The sequence below is a fragment of the Panthera onca genome, chromosome C2 (genome assembly GCF_046562875.1).
Source record: "Panthera onca isolate mPanOnc1 chromosome C2, mPanOnc1 haplotype 2, whole genome shotgun sequence".
In the NCBI taxonomy this organism is placed as follows: domain Eukaryota; kingdom Metazoa; phylum Chordata; class Mammalia; order Carnivora; family Felidae; genus Panthera; species Panthera onca.
In genome coordinates this window covers 113,340,021-113,363,324 of record NC_138347.1, presented here as the reverse complement: position 1 = coordinate 113,363,324, position 23,304 = coordinate 113,340,021, and the positions used below count along the sequence as shown (strand labels likewise).

Genomic DNA, 23,304 nt, shown 5'->3' with positions numbered 1-23,304 from the left:
TTTGATGATAGAGGTCCTGCAGGAGAAGCTGGTGCCGGTCACAGAGCAAAACAGGCACCTGGCTCAGGAATCAGAGAAGCCGAAGGAGGATTTGGTGGCAGCTGCAGATGCCAGCAAGGTGAGCCCGCATATCTCCCCAGTGGGAGTGGCAGTTCGCTGACCTTCTGAGGATGCAAAGAACAGAGAGGATGTACTGGGTGCTCTACCTCTGCATCTGAATCATGAAGAAAAAGTTTCTGCAGTCCATGTAGACTCAAAAGTATGCAGTGGAGGGAAGTCTGGACAGTTCCAATGGAACACTAATTTCCACACTTGCTGACAATATGAAAATGAGCTCAGGTGAAAAGCCTATGGCCAAAATGGGGCTTTCCGTCTCCCCACCATGTACTTCTAAACCCAAGGGCTGGGAGTCTAAGAAAAGGACCAAGCCAGAGAATAAGAAGGAGTAGAAAGGCCCCAAGTCTACAGCCCCTCTCAGCCACAGGGAGCCAGGGAAACAGAGGAGAAAACTGCTAGGGAGCTCTGAGGGCCAGGCCCTGTCTAACTCTGCTTAACACACTGAGAAGAGCAGTTAAGAAACACAAGCCAGAGTGAGGGGGAACGTGTGCATAAGCCTTGTCTGGAATGTGGACCGGATCACTGATCCTCCTTGCAGGAGGATTTCGTGGGCTCTGAGGAGAGAGAAGGCTGGTGCCCCTTTCCCTACAACACCAAGATGTTTCTAGAGGTATTTTCATGCTTTACAGGAAGGAAATCAGGACTGTTTAAATGGATAGTCGCATGAGTCCAACTGCCAGTGGTTACAGCGATGAGGATGTAACCACAAGACTACACCTGATTTGCAGTGTCACCCTTGTGATTTGTTTCAGAATTTTTCCTGGCTCCAGAGCCCCACCAGGCTCCTGGCCAGGGAGGAAGGTTTCAGAGCCTTCTGGAAGTTACTTGTTAAGAAACACAGAGAAGAAAGGAGTGGAGGTGTATCTCAGGCTGGGCTGGGCTCTGGCAACAATCCCAAACCTCAGTGACTTGAAGCTAGATTTGGAGCCTGTTCATTCTCCTTGTCCTTCACAGGACAGTGGTGAGGGCGCTGCTCCTTAAGGCCTCTCAGGGTCCAGGCTGACAGAGTAGCCACCATCTCAGGATCTCAGGGTTTCTGGGAATGGCGGAAGGTTCCAGCTACGGCCCCCATGTCATCACACCTGCTCCCTGTGCCACCCTGACCTCTCAGTCAGGTATGCCCGCCCACATTCTCTCATCGCACCAGCAGGGTCTCACATCTGCCTTTAAGTGACACTTGTCACTTCTCACCACAATTCCTTGGCTACAGCTAGCCATATGACACCACCTAAGCACACGGAGGGCCATGAGGTGATGTCCTACTGTGTGCCCAGAAAGCCAGAAATATTAGGAGAGAACCATTGACTCCTACAGACATGCAGGAGAGTGGAATTCTGTTCAATCAGGACCTTTGGGGAGTGAGTTACAATGACTAAAGCTATCCGAGAGTCTTGCTCTGTGCCTCATTCTATATGTGGACAATAAATACCCATCTCTAAGGCACTGCTTCTTTAAGACATTCTCTGCATTCAAAGCCTCCTTTGCTCCTCATAACTCACAGGATAAAATCCAAATTCCCTGTGTTGTGTCCATTCCAACTTCTCTGTCTGCACCCACAGGAGGATTCAGACATACCAGGTCATGGTAAGGGGACTAGTGGTGACAAAGACCTTCCCAGGGACTGTAAAAGGAGAAACTGAGGGAGCTCAGTGGATGAAAGTCAGGGGGAAAGACAATGAATGGAAGCTTGGTCTGACACCAGTGCCTGGGTACACTACCATGCCTGTCACTGAGATGGGCAAATGCGAGATTCCTAGGCAGAGGGGCTTACTGCAAAGACCAAAAAGAATTATTTTTACTAAAAATATCTGAAAGTTCAAGGCAGCCTTGTTTTGGGATGTGGGAATATAAGAGGTGGGGAATGAGATTATCTTCCCTTCAGTGGGGAGCCCAGGCAGGCATCTTCACATTGGCACATTATCAAGGTCAGTAGTAGTGTAGGCTGGGACCCAGCTGAGCAGCCTCAGTGCAGTGTGTTTTTGGCAGATATGGGTGGGAGACAGCACTGGGGGCTTTGATAATGAAGGAGCCCTGCTGCCTTGGTAATGGTGGTGAACATCAGAGGCCATGGCTGTACATGTGCCCATGGAAACATAGAGCTGGTAAGGGGAAAATGGGCATTCCACAAGGCAGCAAGAGAACTGGGTTCCTAGGTACACACAGGGGCTGCTCTGAGATCAGTTGGAAGTAGTTTATTCCTCCATTGAATAGTTATAGACATCTACTGTTTAGATAGTAAACAAAATGGATAGTCCCTGACATCATGGAGCTTACCTTCCAATGGCAGAGACAAAAAAAAAAAACCAAGCAACAACAACAAAAACACCCACCCAATTTAATAAATATATAATTAAAGGGGTGTGGGTGCGTAATTCTGGATAATGTATCCAGATAGTGTATCTGGATAGAGAGAGACTTTATATTCTTCAACGTGAATCAGAATAGAATTACATTATCATAATCCTGATTTTTAGTCCAAGGTTATTGCAGCTGGGAGAGCTTCAAGGCCATCTGCAATACTGTCGCAATTCTCATAGACTCCTCAGATCTTGACTGTAAAGGGTGACAAGTCCTCTTAGGTGATAAAGAGGAGTAAGTAGGCTGAGATGAAGCAGGACTGGGCCAGGGGACTAATGCTGCCATCACCAAGGAGGGGATATAAAAGCTGCCGCTACAGTGGCTAAAGAGACATTTGAAATCTCGTCCTAGCCCAGGTACTAGTGTCTAAAGGTCTGCCCAGGTGGATAACTCTGATCACAGTTAATCTCAGTGACAAGTGCCTGGGAGATGTTGGTTGTAAGAGAATCTATCCTGGAAGAAGCAGGCATGCCATTGGCAGGTGCCCATAGGAGTCCAGTAACCTGGAGTGTAGGCAAGTGCTGAAAAGGTTGTCAATGAACGTTCATTCAGTGAATATTTGTCAAGATCCTATTATGTGACAGACTCTGTGCCACTTGCTAGGAATACACTCTCAACGGACACTTTGCTTATGCAGCATATATTCCACGAGGTCTTTGGATTCTAAATCTGGTTGAGAACCATAGCACAAAGTACCAGCCAGGTTTGGTGGTAGAGACTGGTCAGATATCCTGGGGGGCGTCTGCAGTTTTATAGGCCCACGGAGAGATGCTGAGGAGTCCATCCAGGTAAAAGGATGAAGACAGGAGGCAAAGATGGAGTCCTAATACCATCAGATTGGTTTTCATTAACTCAGAGCAAGAATGGGGGTATAATCTGCAGAGAGGCTGAAAGGCAAGCTATCTATGGCTGAACAGGGTTGGGGGCAGCCAGGGTCCACACAGAGTCCCCGAATATGAAAGCAGCTCAGCCATCACATCATGTAGTCAGCTGGCAATGAAGAGGAATCGTAGACTCTCTGGCCCCATTGGCTCTGACTTCTTTACTCCCGTTACCAATCCCTTCTCCCCACAAATATATCATGGGCATGTCCCTTAGACAGGATGACTGAGTTCTGCTCCTTCTGTTTTGACTCCTGGCTCCCTGTTGAATTTAGCTTGTATTCATTTGTGCGTTCTTTAGGCTTTTGACCACTTGGAGTAAAATTCCTGGTCTGAATATTCTTGGCTCCAAGCTTTCATGGCCACATGTCTGGCCTGCATCCTGGTCAAACCCACATCAGTAACCTTTAAGAAAGGCTTGATCATTTTGCCATGAACCCACGGCTCCAGGGGCAAGCCTGTTGCTATGGCAACGAGGAAGATCTACCAGGCACATGCTGTCACTCTGCTTTGGGACTAGGAGGGCTCAGGGAGGGAAAGACCAGCCTCCTGAGGGAGATAACAACCCTTGTGGGCCAATTACCAGAGGAGAGGGCAAAATGCCTCCCTAACCCTGCCCTAGCAGGCCCTACGGCCTGTAGTCACTCCTTCTCCCCCAGCTGCTTCCATTCCTGCCCCTGGGGACATTTGGAGGGAATCCAGAGAAATTGCCAGGTTTCATTATGCAGCTTTGAACCCCCACGATGATTCTCTAGAGAGGCTAAAAGGATGACATTTCTCTTGTCTTGCTAATGAAGGATGTGGGTAGCTGATGGTTCCACACACGCAACCTGGTAATCCCTCCGGGAAGGTAACACAGGTTTCTACTCTCAAGGAGACTTGGAGATCAAAGCCATCATGCGTCTCATTTCTGTTTGCACTTGTCAAGGTCCAGAGTGTGATCTCTGCCTCCATGGGCCCATGCGGCCACTTGATCTGCTTCCACAATCATTCCACTGAATCTCTGTGCATCCTTTTATCCCAGTCTTCCGCCCATCCTCTCCTTTTCATCCTCTTCCATTCTCTTCTGGCCCTTGAATCCTTTCTCCATGGCCAGCAAGTCGCCTTGCCTGCAAAGTGTCTTCAAATCACTCTCTTACCCCTTGCCTTTTATCTTGCTAAAGCTGGCCTCTTCCCTGAGGGCACTATTTCCTTTGCAGCCCTCTCTTGAGGTAGCTATTTTCTCATATCCCTTGTATTTCAGAACAAGGTGGATTGATATCTCTATGGCGAGTATAATTACAAATAATAGAAAAATCAGCTAACACTGGCTTAATGAAGTAGTGTTCATCTTTCTTCATATAATCAGAAATCTGGATGTAGGTGGCTGCTGATATCAGCTTGGTGGCCAGTCTACATGAGGACTCACATCGCAATGACTATCTTTGCCTTTTTCTCATATTTACAACTGCTTAGTCACAATATGGCCACTGCAACCCAGCCATCATGTCTGAATTCCAGGCCAGAAGTCGTGATGTTTGCATCAGGAAAGCAAAAACATTCTCAAGTTCCCTAAGAAAACGAAGCTTATATATCATTGGGTAGAAGTGTGCCACTTGGCCTAAATGCAAGGGAATAAATCCAGAGGATTTAGGAGGCTTCCTGCACCCCAGAACAAAATCAGAATTTTGTCAGTAAGGAAGAAAAAGGATAAAGATATCAGGCTGAGGACAAGCAGTGTCTGCACCAGTGTCACCCTCACTCTCTCACAGTGTATTTCCACTCTCTTCTTTAAAACCTTGTTTCTTGGGGCGCCTGGGTGGCTCAGTCAGTTGAACATCTGACTCTTGATTTTTGGTTCAGGTCATGAACCCAGGATTGTTGGATGGAGATCTGCCTCAGGCTCTGCGCTGACAGCATAGAGCCTGCTTGGGATTCTCTCTCTCTCTCTCTCTCTCTCTCTCTCTCTCTCTGTCCCTCCTCTGCTCATGCGTGCACACACATGCTCTCCTCTCTCTCTCAAAAGAAATAAATTAAAAAAACCCTGTTTCTTTGTATTCATGGCATTTAGATATTCTACCCTACCTCCTGTTGCTGCTTCATCTACTGGGGATCCTCCCGTTCAGTATGTACTTTGACAATGAGCAAAACCCCATTGTTCCATAGGACAATCCAGTTGCTTGCCCCCTTCACCCAAGCCTTGATTAGTCTGCATGACACCCAGATGGGTAGCCTGTCCACCATGACCACATAGGAGCTCAACCTTCTTTTCATCGTTAGTGATTTCCTCTCCACTTCAGCCGTCTACTCCCATACAAACTCCCCAGATGTTGTCATCACCTGTAATGCTACTCCTCCAAAATGACTAACTCGAGCACTCCTCTGCTTGACTGTAACCGCCCCTTCTTCCAGGTGTTTATTCAACTGTCCTCATACCAACTCTTCTTTAAGCATCATTGGCATTGCCTGTCCTTCTCCATCTTCCAATCCATCAATCTTGCCCTTTCTATCCAGCCTGGATTTCATGAGTACTATTTCTGTAACTTCCTTCTATGCCCTACATTTCTCTACTCCCATTTCTACTCCCCTAAACCTCCTTGTCCCTCTGTTGACTCCATTTGTCTCAGCTCTAAACCTGGATGAACCCAACTACCTGTTTCTCTGTGCCAGGCAACCAAGCAGCTGAGCATTACCCAATGGGGCAGATTGATTTCACTATAAGTTCCAGGTCATTAATGTCAAACAGGTCCTCGCATACTACACAAAACACTTACTATAGTTCTCTCTCATTTCCCCATTTTCCATAGTGATATGGAAACTTTCTCTTTTCCTCAAGCTTCCAGTCTCCTCTCCTCTTTTCTTCTCTGGGCAGATGCCCTCATACCATGTTGGGAGAAAATAGGAGCTCTCACGTAGGAACTCTCTTAACCTCTATATCTATCCTGTGGTCTTTGATCTAATAGCAGAGCTGCCCCACCTTCCATCTAAGGAGAATATCCTCCTGTCTTCTAGGAAACTTACGCTACCATTATTTCTTTTTGTTGTTGTTGTTTATTCCACCTTTTTTCTTTCAACTAAATCTTCCCTATTTTTTTAAAAGTTTATTTATTTATTTAGAGAGTGTGACTGGGGGAGAGGCAGAGAGAGAGAGAGAGAGACAGAGAGAGAGAGAGACAGAGAGAGTAGGAATTCCAAGCAGGCTCTGCACTAACAGGGCAGAGCCTGATGTGGGGGCTCAAACCCATGAACCGTGAGATCGTGACCTGAGCCAAAATCAAGAGTCGGACCCTTAACTGACTGAGCTACCCAGGTGCCCCGAATCTTTCCTATTTTATTTATATATATATCTTCTCATTAAAAAACAAAACAATCAGGGTCGCCTGAGTGGCTCAGTTGGTTGAGCGTCCAACTCAACTCTTGATTTTGGCTCAGGTCATGATCCCAGCATCGTGGGATGGAGCTCTGTGCTGAGTACAGAGCTTGCTTGGGATTCTCTCTCTTTCTCCTTCTGCCGCTCTCCCTGCTTTCACTCTTTCTCTCTCTAAAATAAAAATAAGAAGAAGAACAACACAATCATAGTCTATGTCCAGGGTCTACCTGATCTCTCTTCTCACCATCACAAGTCAAATTTTGTAGAGAAGTCTATAGTTTCTGTCTTCATTTCTGTATCTGCCAACCTCAAGCCACACAGTTCTGGCTTCTAGTCCCACCATAATTAGCAGCTTTTACTAGAATTATGACTTACTCTGATCCTAAAACCCGTATTTCAGTATTTCTCTTACTTGATCATTCCTTACTTCTTTGAAACACTTTTCTACTGACTTACATGATTCAACCGTCTCCTGGCTTTTTTCCCACGTCTCCAGCTGCTCCTTCTCTATCTCCTTTGCAAACTCATCCAGCTCTACTTGTCCAATCAGTTATGGAGATTTTCAAGACTTTTTAAGAATCTCTCCTCCTTTACCTCACATTTTCTAAGTGGACATCAATCTCAAGTTTGTATTTTCACTTCAGACTTTTCTGAGCTTTTGACCTATAACATCTAATTTTTAACTTAGCATGTTTTCTTTTTTTTTTTAAGATTTTATTTTTTTTTAAGTAATCTCTACACCCAATGTGGTGCTCGAACCTATAACCCCAAGATCAAGAGTCACATACTCCACCAACTGAGCCAGCCAAGCACCCCACCTTAGCATGTCCTCTTATAAAATATTTGACTTTATAATTAATTATCTATTAATTATCTACTGCTGTGTAACAAAGTATCCCAAAACTTTGCACTTAAAAGCATAAACAGGGACACCAGACTGGCTCAGTTGGTAGACCATGTGACTCTTGATCTCAAGGTTTTGAGTTCAAGCCCCACATTGGGTGTAGAATTTACTTAATAACAATAACTAAACACTTTCAGCTCATAGTTTCTGTGGGCTGGCAATGCAAGTGTGGCATGGTGAGGTCTTTTGGTTCAGTCAGGAGGCTGCAATGAAGGTTGTGGCCAGGCTGTAGTCATGTCAGGACTCAAATGGGGGAGGACCCACTCTGAAGCCCACTCATGTGGCTGATGGGTCTCAGGTGCATTCTGGCTGTTGCTCGGAGACATCAGTTCCTTACCACAGGTCCTCTTCATAGGGCTACTTGCAGCATGGCAGCTTACTTCCCCAGAACAAGGATTTCAGTGGAGGTGGGGGGTTGGGAGGGGTGGGGTGGGATGGAGAGGAGTGAGGAACTTGGAAATCACTGTCTCTTTGTAACCTAATCTCAGAAGTAAATCCCATCACTTTTGTTTTGTTCTATTTGTTAGAAGCAAAACACTAAGTACAGGGGCACCTGGCTGGCTCAGTCGGTAAAGCATAAGACTCTTGATCTCAGGGTTATGAGTTCAAGCCCCATATTGGGCATGGAGCCTACCTTAAAAAAAAAAAAAAAAAAGAAAGGCTTCCCATTTCCTACTGGAGAAAGACTAAATTCCTCAATAGTCTATACTGTCCTACATGGTCTGTCTCCTCTCCACCTGTTAGCCTCACCTCACACTGGTCTCCCCTTTACTCTTTTCTCTCTGGGCATGCTGGCTTTCTTTCAGTCCTAGTAGCCATAGAGTATTTGCATATGCTGTTCCTGCTTAAAACATTCTTCCTTCCTTTTTGTCTAGTTAATTCATATTCATTTTTTAGATCTTAACTCAAGAATTTCTTCTGTGAGAAATACCCCTTCTAGAACCTCAGAGACTCATGTCCTCCTTGAGGTCTTGTCATAGTTACAATTTTATATTAGTTTGTGTGATTATTTGTCTTTTCTATATTCTGTGAGTGCCATCAACTTAGTCATATCACTTTTGTAACCCCAGTACAAATACCTGCATATTATGTGCTCCATAAACATGTGTTAAGCAAATGGAGTTTCTTGACCACAACTGTCCCCAAATGGATGCAGCCAAAGGTCTACTGGCTTGGCCTGCTGGGGATGAATGGGCCTCTATGTGATTAGATTCCACTTGCTTGCCCAGGATGCTAAAATGCTCTGAGTTCCAGAAACAGATCCAGGAAGGTCTCACTACAGATTTAAGGAATGAAGTGGGCAGCCAAGCCTACTTAATTGACCTTGGTATTAAATTAGAGTCAAAGTATCACAGGCTATCAAGCCAGACCTTCTTGGTTACTGGCCCTGGCTGGATGTGGTTTGTTCTGAATGGGATACTGGGGCTTGTTGGGAAAGGGACACCTGCTTCCTTCCTTCATCATTAGTGGAGAGCAATCATGGGCCCACCGTGGCACATATGACCACTTCTTTGTTCATGATTTCTTTCCCTAGAAATGCCACAGCCTGCTGGTAAGAGGTAGTTTCTGGCTTTGCCCATCAATCCTGTCCTTAGTTCCTTCTAAGAGTGGTGACTGAGGCTGTGCCAGAACTATGATGGTCTCCCCAAGGGACAGATACGGAAATGTTTCTTACTTCTGCTCCTCTCCACCTATTGGTTGACCCCACAGTGACTCAGAATTTCTGAAGCATCCATCTCTGGGGCACTTACAATCTTACTTAAGTACAAGAGGTGCTGGAGTTGAAAGCGACTTCTCAATCAGACAGGTTTAAGCAGCTCCACTTTTTTTTTTTTTTTTTTTTTTCAACGTTTTTTATTTATTTTTGGGACAGAGAGAGACAGAGCATGAACGGGGGAGGGGCAGAGAGAGAGGGAGACACAGAATCGGAAACAGGCTCCAGGCTCCGAGCCATCAGCCCAGAGCCTGACGCGGGGCTCGAACTCACGGACCGCGAGATCGTGACCTGAAGCAGCTCCACTTTTAATGTCTGTCCCCGTGGTGCTCCCTTTGTTCAGGAATGGGATCCTCTCCGACTTTAAAGACGAGGAGGTGAAAGTAGTCCTGGATGATGGCTCAGTTGACTTCCCAAACTTAGCCCACATGAGCCCCGATCCCTTCAGTGCATTACGAGAAAACCTTGATTTTTAAGACTGAGGAGTTCACATTTTATATATTTAAAGTAGCGGGAATGTAGCAAAGAGTTTCAGCAAGGAATGGTGTAGTGCAGTGAGGGTTTTTGAAAAATTAATCTGGACACCTTGTGCATTGGATTCCAAAAAGAGAAGTAGCTGGGGCAGAGACACAAGCTGGGGTACAAGGATAATCCAAGGCAAGAAATGTTGAGAGCTGGGACTACAGCTATAGGTGAGGGATTACTGAAGAGAATTGGAGATAACTTCGGCAAGAATGAATCAATAGGCCTTACAAGTGGATAGAGATATAAGATGATTCTCTACTGTAAAGTTGGGAGATGTCTGCCCTCTATTTGCTCTGGCATGCATATGCACTAAGATGCCATTGTCTCCCACAATTATCACAACCACTTCCCCATTTACCTGGACTGACAGTGCCCAACTCCTTCAGGCTCCCTTGCTTATTTGACACACTTTCCATCTTCATGTGCTACATTCTCTCTGTCACATAAGTTTTATATTTATTTTGCAGCTCCCCACGCCCCAGCTGTGGCCAAGAGGGGTTCTCCCTTCTCTCCTGACCCCTGGAACCTCAGCTACCTGGTCCTGTCCTGCCAGCAGGAAACAGGGGCCAGCTGGGGGCACCAGTGATGAGCAAGGAAAACGATAGGTTCAAGTTAAGGCATCTTGAGGCAGAGGAGTCTGAGCAGCCATAAGTGGAGGCTGGAGACCCTGTGAGCAGCCTGCATTACAACAGAGGTAAGAGTAGACTGGCTGGGTAAGGCTGAGGGCAGAGATGGAAATGAGTGAGGACCGAGTTTAATTACACTGGGGGAGGTGGAAGGAGAGGCCTGAGCCACTGCCTTTATCAAATTATTTGTGGTCCGTTCAAGATTAGACAAGCCTGGTTTTCCTGTATGAAGAGATAGCGGGCATTCTGCTTCTCTCTTCTTCCATTCTCTTGCTGACCATTTTGGCTTCCTGACGGCAACTCTGCCAGAGGGGGAGCAGAAGAAATGAAGAAAGATGAAAGTCAAATTGGCAAATTTTACCATTTGCTAACAGCTCAGAGAGGAGGCACAGTGGTGGGGATGTTGTGCGGTTGGTTAAAAATACTTTTAAAAAGGCTATTATATAGAGGAATCACATAATTGATTTGTGTACTATTCCCCAAATGCTACTGGGACCAAAAGATTGGCAGCATTTATTTTTTTATTGCTTAGCATTTAAACTTTAGATTTAGCAAACAGTAGATACCAAAGTGTCTTTGATATATCCGGTAGATGGAGGGAAAAGAGTTTATTCTTATGTAAAATTTGATCATTTGCCTCTGTCAATATATTTTATGTAATATCCAGATTCTTCCATCCAATATATTTTTTAGGCTTTCTTGCTCTGTGTAACTGTAGCAGGTATATAAGGAAGTGTAAGAGGATGTCCCTAAAACTGGGAAATAAATACTCCTCTCAAAATGGAAATATTTTGTAATTAATAAATATAAGATCAACTTTCATCAGATGCAACCCATCTAACTAATAAATGATGAAGATTGGATTCTTAGACTAGTTAACAATAAGGAAGCAGTGACCTAATAATCATGTAACTGAACATGAATCAATGTCCTGTGCTCTCTTGCTCGCTTGCTCGCTCTCTCAACAGGAAAACCTGAAGCCAGGCCTGGTTAGCAGGTCTCTATATGATAGGAATCTCACTGTCAGGAGCCATAGGAGCCAGTCAGGTGAACCTGTTCTCTGAGGTAAGCTGGGCAGATGGTGCTGTGACAATAGGCCACACTCAAAGGGGCAGGCCCGTTTCAGCTCCAGCAGACTGATGTCACTTGAGAATGTGGACCCAGTGTGGGCAGATTTTTCTAGAGTCCAGAAGTGGCTGTGTACGCCCAAAACAAAACAAACAAACCTAAAAGACATGTTTGTGGACTACCAGGAACCTCTGGTATAATAAATAGTAAAATGCATTGGACAGTTACAACTGTCTGTATATCCACCGAAGGGACCAATAGAACCCACGGCTTCTGTCCTACTTCTGTCACAAGGAAGGTGACTTCCACTATGGGTCAGTCTGAGTAAACAGTCCTTGGACATTATCCAATTCTTTGCTTTAATTTCATGCTCACCAAACAAACCTCTACTTATGATTTCGGTTTTACAACAAACAAACAAATTTTATGACAAACTATTTCAGTTTCTTTAAAACTAGAAAGGGGGTAGGGTGCCTGGCTGAATCAGTTGGTACAGAATGTGACTTTTGATCTCAGTTGTGAGTTCAAGCCTCACTCTGGGTATAGAGGTCACTAAGACAAAATAAAATAAAACAAAAAACCTCCACAACATAACAAGGGGGTGATCTGAATATGGGAATATACCTATTTTAAGTCCCAGAAAGACCAATTCCTGGGTATCAACAAATTAACATCCTGATTTTCTACTGATCCTTTCTTGAGTGTGTTTAGAATTTGCTTGAGCCTTGTGGAGCCTTAAACAGCTCTGAGTAAGCTAACAAAATAAGATTCTGGTGCTGAAAAGCTGAGTATGTGACCCTGATCATTAGTGACCTAAATTTATGTGTCACCCCCCACCAACTCCCCCCCCCCCCCAAATCAACCAGTAGGCCTTTTTTTTTTGTAAATGCAGTGACAACCATTGGCAGGTGAATGAATGAAGCCATGGGTTTAGCTTTGTAATTCAAAACTCTCTTATCTCATCCTTTGATTTTCAGTCCCCAGATTTCTTTTTTTCTATGTTCTTGTCTCTCCTGACACTTCCATTTCTCTAGCAACTAAGTGTTTTGGGGGCGTATCCATGGTTTTCTCAAGTTGTCTTTACTTTTCTTCTTTACTTCTTCACCTTCCTCCTGTTTTATGACTTTTATTACTTTTTGGTTTTTTAATTTGGAAACTCAACTGCCTCCTCAGTGATCTTATTAAGGTCTCCTATGTTACAGGTTCACTAGTGCTGAAATGTCCCTTAGAGCTGGGCTGACCAATGTGGTAGTCAATGGCCACATGTGACTACTGAACACATGAAATTGGCTGGTCTGAAATGAAAAGTGCTTGGGGCACCTGGCTGGCTCAGTGGGAGGAGTGTGTGACATTGATCTTGGGATTGTGAGTTTGAGCCCCACACTGGATGTAGAGATTACTAAAACTAACTAAATAAACGAAATGAGATGTGCTTTAAGTGTAAAATGCATACCAAGTTTCTAAGACTTAGGATAAGGAAAGTATGTAAAATATCTCATTAACACATTAAAAAATGATCAGTATTTTGGCTACATTGGGTTACAGCAAATGGATTCTTTCTTAAAATGTTTTTAAATGTTTATTTATGTTTTGAGAGAGAGACAGAGCACGGGTAGGGGAAGGGCAGAGAGAGAGGGAGACACAGAATCTGAAGCAGGCTCCAGGCTCTGAGCTGTCAGCACAGAGCCCGATGTGGGGCTCCAGCTCACCAACCACGAGATCATGACCTGAGCTGAAGTTGGACACTTAACCGACTGACCCACACGGGCACCCCAAAGCAAATGTATTCTTAAAATTAATTTCACCTATTTCTTTTTACCTGTATAATGTGGCTACTAAACAATGTAAAAGTACATATTTGGCTAGCAATATAATTCCGTTGGCATTGCTGCCTTAGGGAGTCACAATGTCTGTATTCTCTACATATCTACAAGTGGCCTAAAGACTATATGAAAAATTCCATTTGGTCGGAATATCCCAAAATTAACCCCCTATTTCTCTTTTCTCTATCCTGACCCACCTTCTCAAGTCATTCTCGTTTCTCCTTTTCTTTAAGAGGCCAAAAGAAGGGGGAGAGTTTTCTTTTTTGAGTCAGAAGTAGGCACAACACAAATACATTTAAATGTAATGGGGATATAAGGAAAACTGAAAGTAAGCAAGACTGCCTGTAGACAAACTGTTAACAAAACACAATAATATATACACCTGGACAAGCATCAGTCCCATGGGGAAACCCAGCAACTGTAATTACTTCACCTACAGGCACTACACTGAGAATTGTTTCTTTCCACTTGAGTGGAAGCATGCTCTATACCAGAGCAAGCTGTCAGGAGTTTTGCCTCTCTTATACCCGATCTGTCTTCCGAGGCTCACTTTTATATGTGTTATGTAAATGATAATTAATACATGGAACACACTGACAATAATGAGCAGAGGTTGGAGAGTCAGAGGGATCTAGGTTTGATCCTGGCTTTGCCACTTGCTAATTCAATGGTCTTGTGCCAGGAACTTCACCTCTGGAGCCTCACCTGCTGATCTGTAAAATAGGGAAAATGGGACCACAGCTTTCTGGTGGGTCAACACCTTGCCTCTGCTCCTAACCATTTTCCACTCTTATTTAGTAGAAACCTGCTCTAAAATACGATTGTATGTTGCCTTTTGCCAGAGACATTTTATTCCTCACCTCAAACCTTGTGAAAAGAGCTTTGAGGGGACCACTGGCCTTGGCATTTGACATTTGAACCAGTGCAGTTTGTATGAACTTCAGCAATTGGTCTGTGACCCTGACTGGAGAACATTCAAGGTGAAGAAGTGTGGCTTGCAGGATGTGTCCATGGTGGGTAAGGAGAGGAAGCTGGTGAGAAAATGCCTACACTAGAATATGTGGAGGCAAAGACATCTATGTATTTTTTGCAGACCAAATGTAGAGAGAGAAAGCCAGCCATGAGCTGTCTTAAAGGGACTGTCCAATACCACAAAGGGAGTCCCAGCTGTGAGGCACTCCTTGCAGAACTCTGAAACTGGGGCTTGCAGAAGGGATATTATCAGTTAAGGAGGTTCCTGAAGATGACGGATCTTTGAGGAGGCCTAGGTTGTGACCTAGGAAAAAGGGTCAGCTTTTAAACACTTGCCAACCCACAAAAGCAGCCCTAAAAACGGAGTTTCATACTTGGAGGATTAAGTCCTATATGCTTAAAATGGTGTATAATTACTCCTTCTCTGGCCACATTTCAATCCCTTTCTTTCTCCAGGTATACTAAATCTCCTCAGGTGCCTGAACTCACTTCTGGCTAGGCTGAGGTCTAGACTCGGACCTGTCTGGGGAGCATCTGGTTTTCTGAGTAATTCCTGTTCTGTGCAAACTGTTCGCAGGCCCAGGGGGTCATTAGCCAATTAAGATAAGACGCCCCTTATAGGAACAGTAAGCAAATGAAACTCACCTTATTCAATAAGAATTTGTGTCTATCTGCTGTATTAAACACGACCAAGATGGGAAATTCATGCACAGCGTAGATCACGGTGGCTTCCACGTTAACTGGCCTTAGCTTAAAGACTAACTTGAGTGGAAGGAGAGCAAGAGGATAAGGTGGGGATGGGAGAACAAGACGATTCTGTGACATATCTAAGTGTGTGGCAGTAAATGATGAGCTATTAAAATGAGAATTAAGTGCTGAGGGCCCTGACATGACCAAAGGATCATCCTGTGCCTCAAGAGTTTGAGCTGAGCTTCATACAGGAGTCTGGACTGTAAGGACTGTCCCCGGGTGGCTATTGGAAACTGAAGCCCCTGGGAATTCCATGCTTAGAAATAGGAATGAGGACTAACTGGGGTGAGGGATGAAGGAGGAAAAACTGGATTGGTGGATGGGGCTGGATCATGAAGAACACAAGTGCCAGGATGATGGAGCCAAAATGCCCATGTAGTGAAAGAATGATTTTTGAGTTAGTGTCTCAGTGCATTAAAGCTTTTTTTTTTCCCGTCCATGCCAGATTGTCTCAAGACAATGGAATTAGGGAGACAAGGACTCTTTTTCACAAACACTTGGGACACATTACTAACACATTTTGACTTTAAAATAAAATCTTTAGGGGAAGCCTGGGTAGTTCAATCAGTTAGGCATCCAACTTCAGCTCAAGTCATGATCTCACAGCTCAGGAGTTTGAGCCCCTTGTGAGGCTCTGTGCTGACAGCTCAGAGCCTGGAGCCTGCTTTGGATTGTGTGTCTCCCCCTCTCTCTGCCCCTCCCCTGCTTGCTCGCTCTCAAAAATAAACATACATTTAAGAAAATTTAAAAAAATAAAATCTTTACGGTTAGATACAATTTTGAGCACTTCAAAAGTTTTTCCTCTGTGGAGGCAAGGTGGAGACTCTTGCCTAGGTATTGCAAGGGAGGAATTTAGGTTACATTTTCTGTCAGAGGAGCACATCAGCATAAGGTATCCCTAAAGTACCACTGGGGAGCTATCCAGCCACATACCTACTCATCCACCCACCTACTCACTATCATCTATTCCACCAGCCAACAAACATTTTTTTTTTGTTTTTGTTTTTTGAGTGCCCTGCATGTGGTGTTCCCTGCTGTGTTCCTAAGTTGCAACGATGAATGACACGGTTCTGTTGTATGTCAACGAGTTGGGGTGGGGTAAATGGAGGAAAAATGGCAAAACTCTGATAACAGTCACAGCTGGGAGATAAGTACTTGGGGGTTCATTATACCAATTCTCCTGCTTTTTGGTATCTTTGATGATTTTCCTAATAAAGTTAGATAGCTGTCCTGTTTCTCAAAAAAGGAAATTAGAGTTGATAGATGCCTTTATCACAAGGGCAAGTTCAGCTTTGAAGTTACACCCAGGGTATTAGGAAGAAAGACCCTTGGAGCAGGGTGCAGAAAGTGGTCAAGAAATGCCTCCTGGTGGAGGGTAACTGTTCTCTACAAGTCCGCACTCACATTGAGTAAAGACGCCCAAAACCACAGGCCTGCCTTGACCTTAGGCTGAGCGGAGAAGGGCTACAAGATCGGGGTCAGGAGTCAGAAACTGGCCTCTACCACATATCATCCCCTCATCTACCTTTTCTTCTTTCCCTTTTGCTTCAAGTCAGCTGAGGTAAGTAGCTATTTGGATTTTTTGGGCAACACCTGAGCACCCACTATATGCCAGGTGCTGTGCCAAGGCTTTGGATTCGATTCCGCGTATACCGTTTTATAGAAGATGGCACCAGAAGTCCGGAAATTCCCCAAGGTGTGGGGGACGTGACACAAGCAGGCAAGAGCACTTCAAGAACCTGGTCCTTCCAACCCCAAGTCGTGGGAAACAGGTCAGAAACTTGGGATCAGGCAGAGATAGCTTTGTGGCTTTGAACAAGTCACCGGGCCTCACTGCATTGACTCAATTTCTCCATCTACAAAAAGGGTACGGTAAAACCTTGTAAGGTTTTGCTTTTTTCTTTAAGGATCAGAGACCTTTAAACTGTCAAGATCCTGGCACGAAGGGAGGGCTCCATAAATGGCAGCCATCATTCTTGGACAAGTGCCGGCACATCCTCCGGGCGCGCCTCCCGCGGGGTCCCTCGGGACCGGCCGGGCCCGCCCCCGCGGCTCCGGTCTCGCAGTGCTCGCGGCAGGTGGCCCAGCATCTCCGTGCCCACGCCCCGAAGCGAGCGGGGAGCGCGGGCGGGTTGGATGACCAAGGTCTCCCCTGGAGGATCGCCTCCCTCCCTCCACACGCCCGGCGCAGGTGAGGTTTCCGGCCCAGGCCACGGGGACAGCGACCCCGGGGAGAGGTCGTGGCGGACCGCGCGGCCCACGGCCGGGAGAGGGGTCCTGCGGGCACCCCCTCCCTAGCCCAGTTTCACCCCAGGACCAACCCCGGCTCCGGGGCCCGCGGGCTGCGCGCTCTGCGGCTGCGAAAACCCGGAGAGGCGGATCGGAGCGCGCTCGCAGCCAACTCCTCCGCGGTCCGGCCGCCGAGCTGGGCATGCTCAGTGCGGCCGCCGCGCCGCCGTCCGCCAACTCGGAAGCTCGCGCTCCCGGGCCGTGGGGGCGAGAACGCCGGCGGCGGCGAGCCGGCGTCGCCCGCCGCCCCCAGACAGTGGCAAACTTCGCGGCGTCCCCGGAGCTCGCCAGGACGAGACTGATACCTCACAAATAAAAACCAGTCCAGTCCCCCCATCCCAGCCCGAATCATGGAGGCTGTGGCCGCCGGAGTGCCGCCGCCGCCGGCCCCTGCCCACTAGCCGGGGACCAACAGGTAAACTGTTGGGGGTGGGGTGGGTGGGAGGAGGAGCTGCGGCCGGGGGGTGGCGGCGGGCTGGAGAAGCCCGAGACGCCCGCGGGCTGGCTGCCCCCGTCGGCGCTCACAGCCCTCCCTCCTTCCCCCTTTTCCCCAGCCCCTAGAGGGGCAGCAAAGGGTTAAATCGGCCCCGCGCCACCGTGAGCACGGCCCCCTCCAGCCGCCGCGACCGCCAGCAGCGCGCCTCGGCGTCTGCCCGGAGCGGCCGAGGGGACCAGCGCCTCGGATGCGCCACCGGAGCCCGGCAGGCGTCTAGGAGGCACCGGCCGCTTACCCCAGTCCGCATCCCTGCCTCCCCCAACCCTCCAGGCCTCTCTCCCCCCGCCCCGGCCGGGTCCGCGCCCAGGTGGTGGGGTCTGCGGGGCGCGTAGCGGCGCGGGAAGGATCCCTGCCGTGGAAGAGGGGCGGGGGCGGGCTTCTCCGCAGTCTCTTCCCGGGGCTGGAGGGCCACCCTCACGTTGGGCGAGCACTCGAGCCACCCGCCTGGGCGCCAAGAAAAGTTTTTTTTTTTTTGGTTTTTTTTTTTTTTCCCGTGCCCTTCCCCCACCTCCCACCCCTTGTCCGGCTGGGGTGGGTTTGGGTCCATTGGTGAAAAAAGTCACACGTTCCCATCAGCTGCTCCTCCCCCTGGGGACAGGGTGGGGGGGGGGGCGGCGGGAGGCAGGCGCCGCGGGAGACCCGGGCGGACCTCCAGCCGCTCCGCCGCCGCCACCGGAGCAGTGCGTCCCGGGGCTGAAGCGCAGCCGGGTGCCCGCCGAAGACTGCCCCCATCAGTGCGTGTCTGCGTGCCGGGCAGCGGCAGCATCCAACCTGCTTTATTCCTGCCTGCAGCGCCACAGCGAGCGAGCGAGGAGGGGGAGAGAGGGAGTCTGTCTGCAAAGTGCTGCTCCCTGGTGCTCAGAGGCGGCTGCTCCAGCTCCAACTCTCATTCATTTCGCCGGTTAACATGAGAGATCATGGCCGCCTTCGGGCTTCTCAGCTATGAGCAGAGACCGCTGAAACGCCCCCGGCTCGGGCCGCCCGACGTCTACCCGCAGGACCCCAAGCAGAAGGAGGTAAGGGCGCCGGCGGCCTCCCCCGCAACTGGGGCCGTGCTCCGCAGCGCTGACCCGGGGCCAAGTTGGCCCAGCGGGCATCGCCGGCGCGGCGGGGGGAGGGCTGGGGACGGGGGCCGGGCGGCGGGGGCCGGGCTGAGGGGCTGGGGGGACCTCGGGCGGCGGAGACCCAGCGGCTGTCAGTCGCTGCGCTCCACTGGGGCGCTCGCTCTCCGGGTGCCGGGTCGCTTCCCGGTTACCGGGCCTTGCACGGCGCCGCTGGGTGCTTCACCGGGTTCCTCCTTGCCGAAACCCTCTTGCTTGCTCTCCCCCGCTTCTGCCTGCTTTATTTTTCTCCCCGCTGCTTCGGTAAATCCGCGTAAACTTTTTGAAAAATGTTGGAATGCAGCGCATCCGACACAGGTCTTACGTTTTGCGCCAGCTGAGCAGGGACGGTGGAGGGGGGGGGGGCGGCGTGAGGGGGAGACCTTTTCTGTTCAAATTTTCCACTTGGGAGTGGAAGTCATATTTATCGAGGTGATAAATATTTAGCTCTTTGAACGTACTTGTTTCTGTATCCTCTTTTCCCTTTAAAAAATCAATATCAAGGGGAACCTGATTTTCGTCCCTAGAGGCGATTGGTTTAATTGCTGGAGGCTGTTTTGTATACGTAAAAGCAGACGGGTTACCTTGGAAGGGAAATATGTCCCGGGATTTCTTATTTATTTGAACGCAATTGGAGAAACCTTGACTCTTGCCTTAGGTACAGTAGCTTCAATGTCTAGAGTAACCATGACGTTTTATAACCATTTATGTGTTTGTCAGTAGTTAACAAGTAATTATGTAACAACTCTCCAGTTATAATGATCACCCTTGGCTACACAATTTGCCCAGGGATTTGCCTTTTTTTTTTTTTTTCTTTTTTCTTTTTAAAGATCACCTGCTACCCAGCTGTGCTTTCTGACTTTGCCAGCTGCAGCCCACCCCATCCTCTGTTTTCTTTGGCTAAAAACGAAGTGAGCACATTGCAGAACTTCTTTCTGGGAATCTGAAAACTCTCTATTAAAAGTTTGGAGGCCCACTGACATCACAGAAGCAGCTTTGTAAAGAAGGCGAGGAGGGGTCCTTAAGACTTCCTTTTTGATAAATGTATCTATTTCAGTAATAAAGGAAGAATGCTTGCTCTGGTTAAACTTCTGTTAATGTTTCTGAAAAATAAGGAGTGGCAATTCCTTTTAGAGGCATAAGCACATTAAGTATGTTTGAGAATCCGTGGAGTAAATCAGTTTGAAGCTGGGAGGGTTTTACAGGTGGTTCTCAGTTGAGGCTTAACACTAACGATGGTTTGAGGAGATGTGGCCCATTCTTCCGCTCCCTGTTCTCCCTGGGGGCTACTCCCACCCGAATAAAGTTAAGTGTTAAGGACTACAAATAACAGACACTAAGAACCAACTGTAATGAAAATTAGTAACTTAAAAAAAGATCAGTGCCAGGAAATTTTTAAAGTTTTGGTGGGGACAGGCATACTGATTGGCTGATCTTTCTCATCTTGTAATTAATGTCTGGCCACATTTTCCAGAAGGCAGTGTAATTAATAGCATCTCTCTAGTTACGGCCTGGTCGTCTGGGATGCCACGTGGGCGTGTGAAGTGTTTATTCCTCAGGTCAGTGCTCATTTAGGATTGGGGCCCTGTGATTCTTGAAAAAATAAAATTTTGGATTTTAGGATTTTACAACATTTTATGGCATTCTAAAACTGGAAGTGACCTTAGAGTCTATTATATGTAACTTCGTTTTGACAAAGTGAAACTGAGGCCCAAGAAGGTTTGCCTGACTTAATCAAGGTGTATGATAGACAAGCAGAGGATTTGGACCACCAAACCAGTCTTGTGTCAAGACTGATATTGTGTTAATGATTTATGCTAAATTGTGTGGTTCTGATATTACTCCCTTTCCCCCAAGACAGCCAATATTTCATCTCTCTGGAGCAGAGTCAGAGTTATATGTGACTGTAGCCAAATGTGAGTACAATATGGAACAGGTGCTTGGCTGTTCTTGCGTGGTGGTGTGGTGAACAGTGCTTCATAGGCTGCGGTTACTTATGTACTGACTCAAGATTTTTACCCTATCCCTGTATCACCTGTACTTTTATTCTAATATTTTCTTTAATTTTTAAGAAACTTTTTTGTTTTCTAGGCCGCAATACGCATGAAGCCATGGATTCGCATATACATATATAATGCAAAATTTGTAATCAAATTGTTACATGTAGACATTAAATTTTTATTTGCTGGGTATTCAATATATGATTGTACATAATAAAACAAGCCTTATAACTATTGAAACTTCTAAAAGTTTATCTCTGCATTTAAGACCGTTGTTGTGTTCCATCAGAGATATGTGTGCCACGCTGTGGGAAGTGCTGATTTAATGAAGGAAGTATGGGCTTCCAACTTGGGCAGACCTGGATTTGGGTTCCGGTTCAGCCTCTTTGCAGTTGTGTGGCCTTGGGCAAGTTGCATAACTTCTCATTTGTAAATTAGTATAATTGTTCTATTCAGAAAACCTTCAAAACCCTGGCTACATTTGTGTGAGAAAAACCCTCCTCCTGGTGGAAGCTATTCTCATTACTATAGCTGTAACTTTTATTATTGTTAACGAGTGGTGGTAGTGTTCTGGAGAACAGCTCCTGGGAGAGAGGATGGAACCCTTGAATGAAGGTCCCCTAAGGAGAAGGAGGGTTGGGTGGGGAGAGCTGGAGGCTTTAACCTGCTTGATTGAGAGCTTGCCTGTGCATCAGCGCTCCACAGGACTTTATTCTGTGTTGTGTTATAGTACTTTGTCTTTTGGAAACCGATTGTCCTCAAGCCTTGAGACAGAATCGGAAAACTGAGAGTCATCCTTGATTTCCCTTTCTTCCTTATCCTCCATAACTCATCTATCAGGACATCTTGTCTGGTCCAGTTTCCAAATATATTTCCAATCCATCTGCTCCCCAGTTTCACTAATATGCTCGACTTCCTTTCTGCTTCAGGCTAACTTTTCTCTGCTCCTGGGCTCATACACATGGTGATCGGTCTGCCTGGACACTTGTCTGCCCATCCATTCCTACCCCCTCCCCCCCCCTGCCCCGCCCCTTCCTCCCGGCTCTTCTCACTTTAGCCTGTGGTTAGGAGGGTAGGCTCTGGAGCCCGTCTGGCTGGGTTTGAAACCTGGCTCTGCTATTTACAGACTCCATATTCTCCCCATGCCTCAATATCCCCTCTTGTAGAGTGGAGATGCGAATATGCTGTCTACTCCATAGTGCTGTTGGAAGATGACATGGGTAATGGCACGTAAAGAATTTAGACTAGAGTCTGGCATAGATTTGACACCCAAATACGGTCAGAGTCTGCCTCTTCATCTTTCAGGTCTCAGCCCAGTGACCTTCTCAGAGGCCTTTTTGGTATAAGCATGTAGTTTGTAATTTTGCATTTATTTGTATGCTGCCATTCCCCACTAAAGGGTCAATTTCTTGAGGGCACGGATGAGGGCTGTTTTAAGCATCACTAAAGTACCTGGCACCTAGTGTAGGATCCTCGGATCCTGAGGGCATGAATTCTTGGAATGTATGAATGAAAGTGGGAATGAATGAATAAAAAGAGGAAATCTGGTGATTGAGGGGTGTTAGGGACAGTCTAGTTTAAAGGAGAAATTATCCTTGACTCCTAACCTTGGGGGTGACAAGGCCGAAAGCTAAATTAAACCCTAGAAGTATGAAGGAAGAGGAGTTTACCCTGGGGTGGAAGAGGTCGAAACAGCTGAATAGTGTTTTCAGGAAGTCAAATTAGTGAGAAAAATAGTTTGGGTCAGTCATGAGATTTCCAGGCATTAAGACCCGTAGAGGCCCCCCGGCAGGGGAGATTGGGGTGCAGTGGGAACAGTCTGGTGTGCAGTGCAGAGACTGCCCAAGGACAAGTACAGTAAAACTTGGGGAAGGAGCAGGGAGTTAACGAAGGTGGGTGGTGGTGTCTGCATGTGGATAGCCCAGAACAGCTGTTCTCAAACTTGACCTCTCCTGATCACCTGTAGGGGTTTGTTACAAACTGATGGCTGGGTTTTTCCGATCCTGTAGTTCTGAGCCAGGGCTCAACAAGATGCCTGGTGATCTGATGGCTGCTGGTCCAGTCCCTGCTCTGGACCCTGACCCAGAGCGATGACATCCACTTCTGCAGAGGCTAAAGAGTTCTGCCTGATGCAGGTAGGGCAGGACTAGGCATCTGGTATGGCTAACGTTGTGGGAGTTTGGTTTAGCAGCCGGCTCAGCCGGGGTCTGGTGGGCTTTTCTCAGAAGTTGTGTCCTTTCTTGGATCAAAGACAAGTCAGGAAGTCTCAGTCCCCCTCCAATGGCTTTCCATTACGCTTGGAATAAAACACAGACTCCTTACCTAGGCCTTC

At 47.1% G+C, this 23,304-nt stretch overlaps 1 protein-coding gene across 12 annotated transcripts in view; it reads left to right on the top strand.

Moving 5' to 3' along the window:
• The first annotated feature begins 17,666 nt into the window (after nucleotides 1-17,666).
• The window catches only part of MED12L (mediator complex subunit 12L), a 333,571-nt gene continuing 327,933 nt past the window's right edge, over nucleotides 17,667-23,304 (top strand). For 3 of the 12 annotated variants that reach the window (XM_060638955.3, XM_060638964.3, XM_078432243.2), the window contains exons 1-2: nucleotides 17,669-17,791; nucleotides 18,665-18,888. In XM_060638955.3, coding sequence (XP_060494938.1) covers nucleotides 18,790-18,888 — 99 coding nt within the window. In that variant the 5' untranslated portion in view covers nucleotides 17,669-17,791; nucleotides 18,665-18,789. Of the gene's footprint in view, nucleotides 17,792-18,664; nucleotides 18,889-23,304 lie in introns of all 12 variants that reach the window. The other 9 variants (XM_060638956.3, XM_060638957.3, XM_060638960.3 and 6 more) reach the window with 7 other exon arrangements.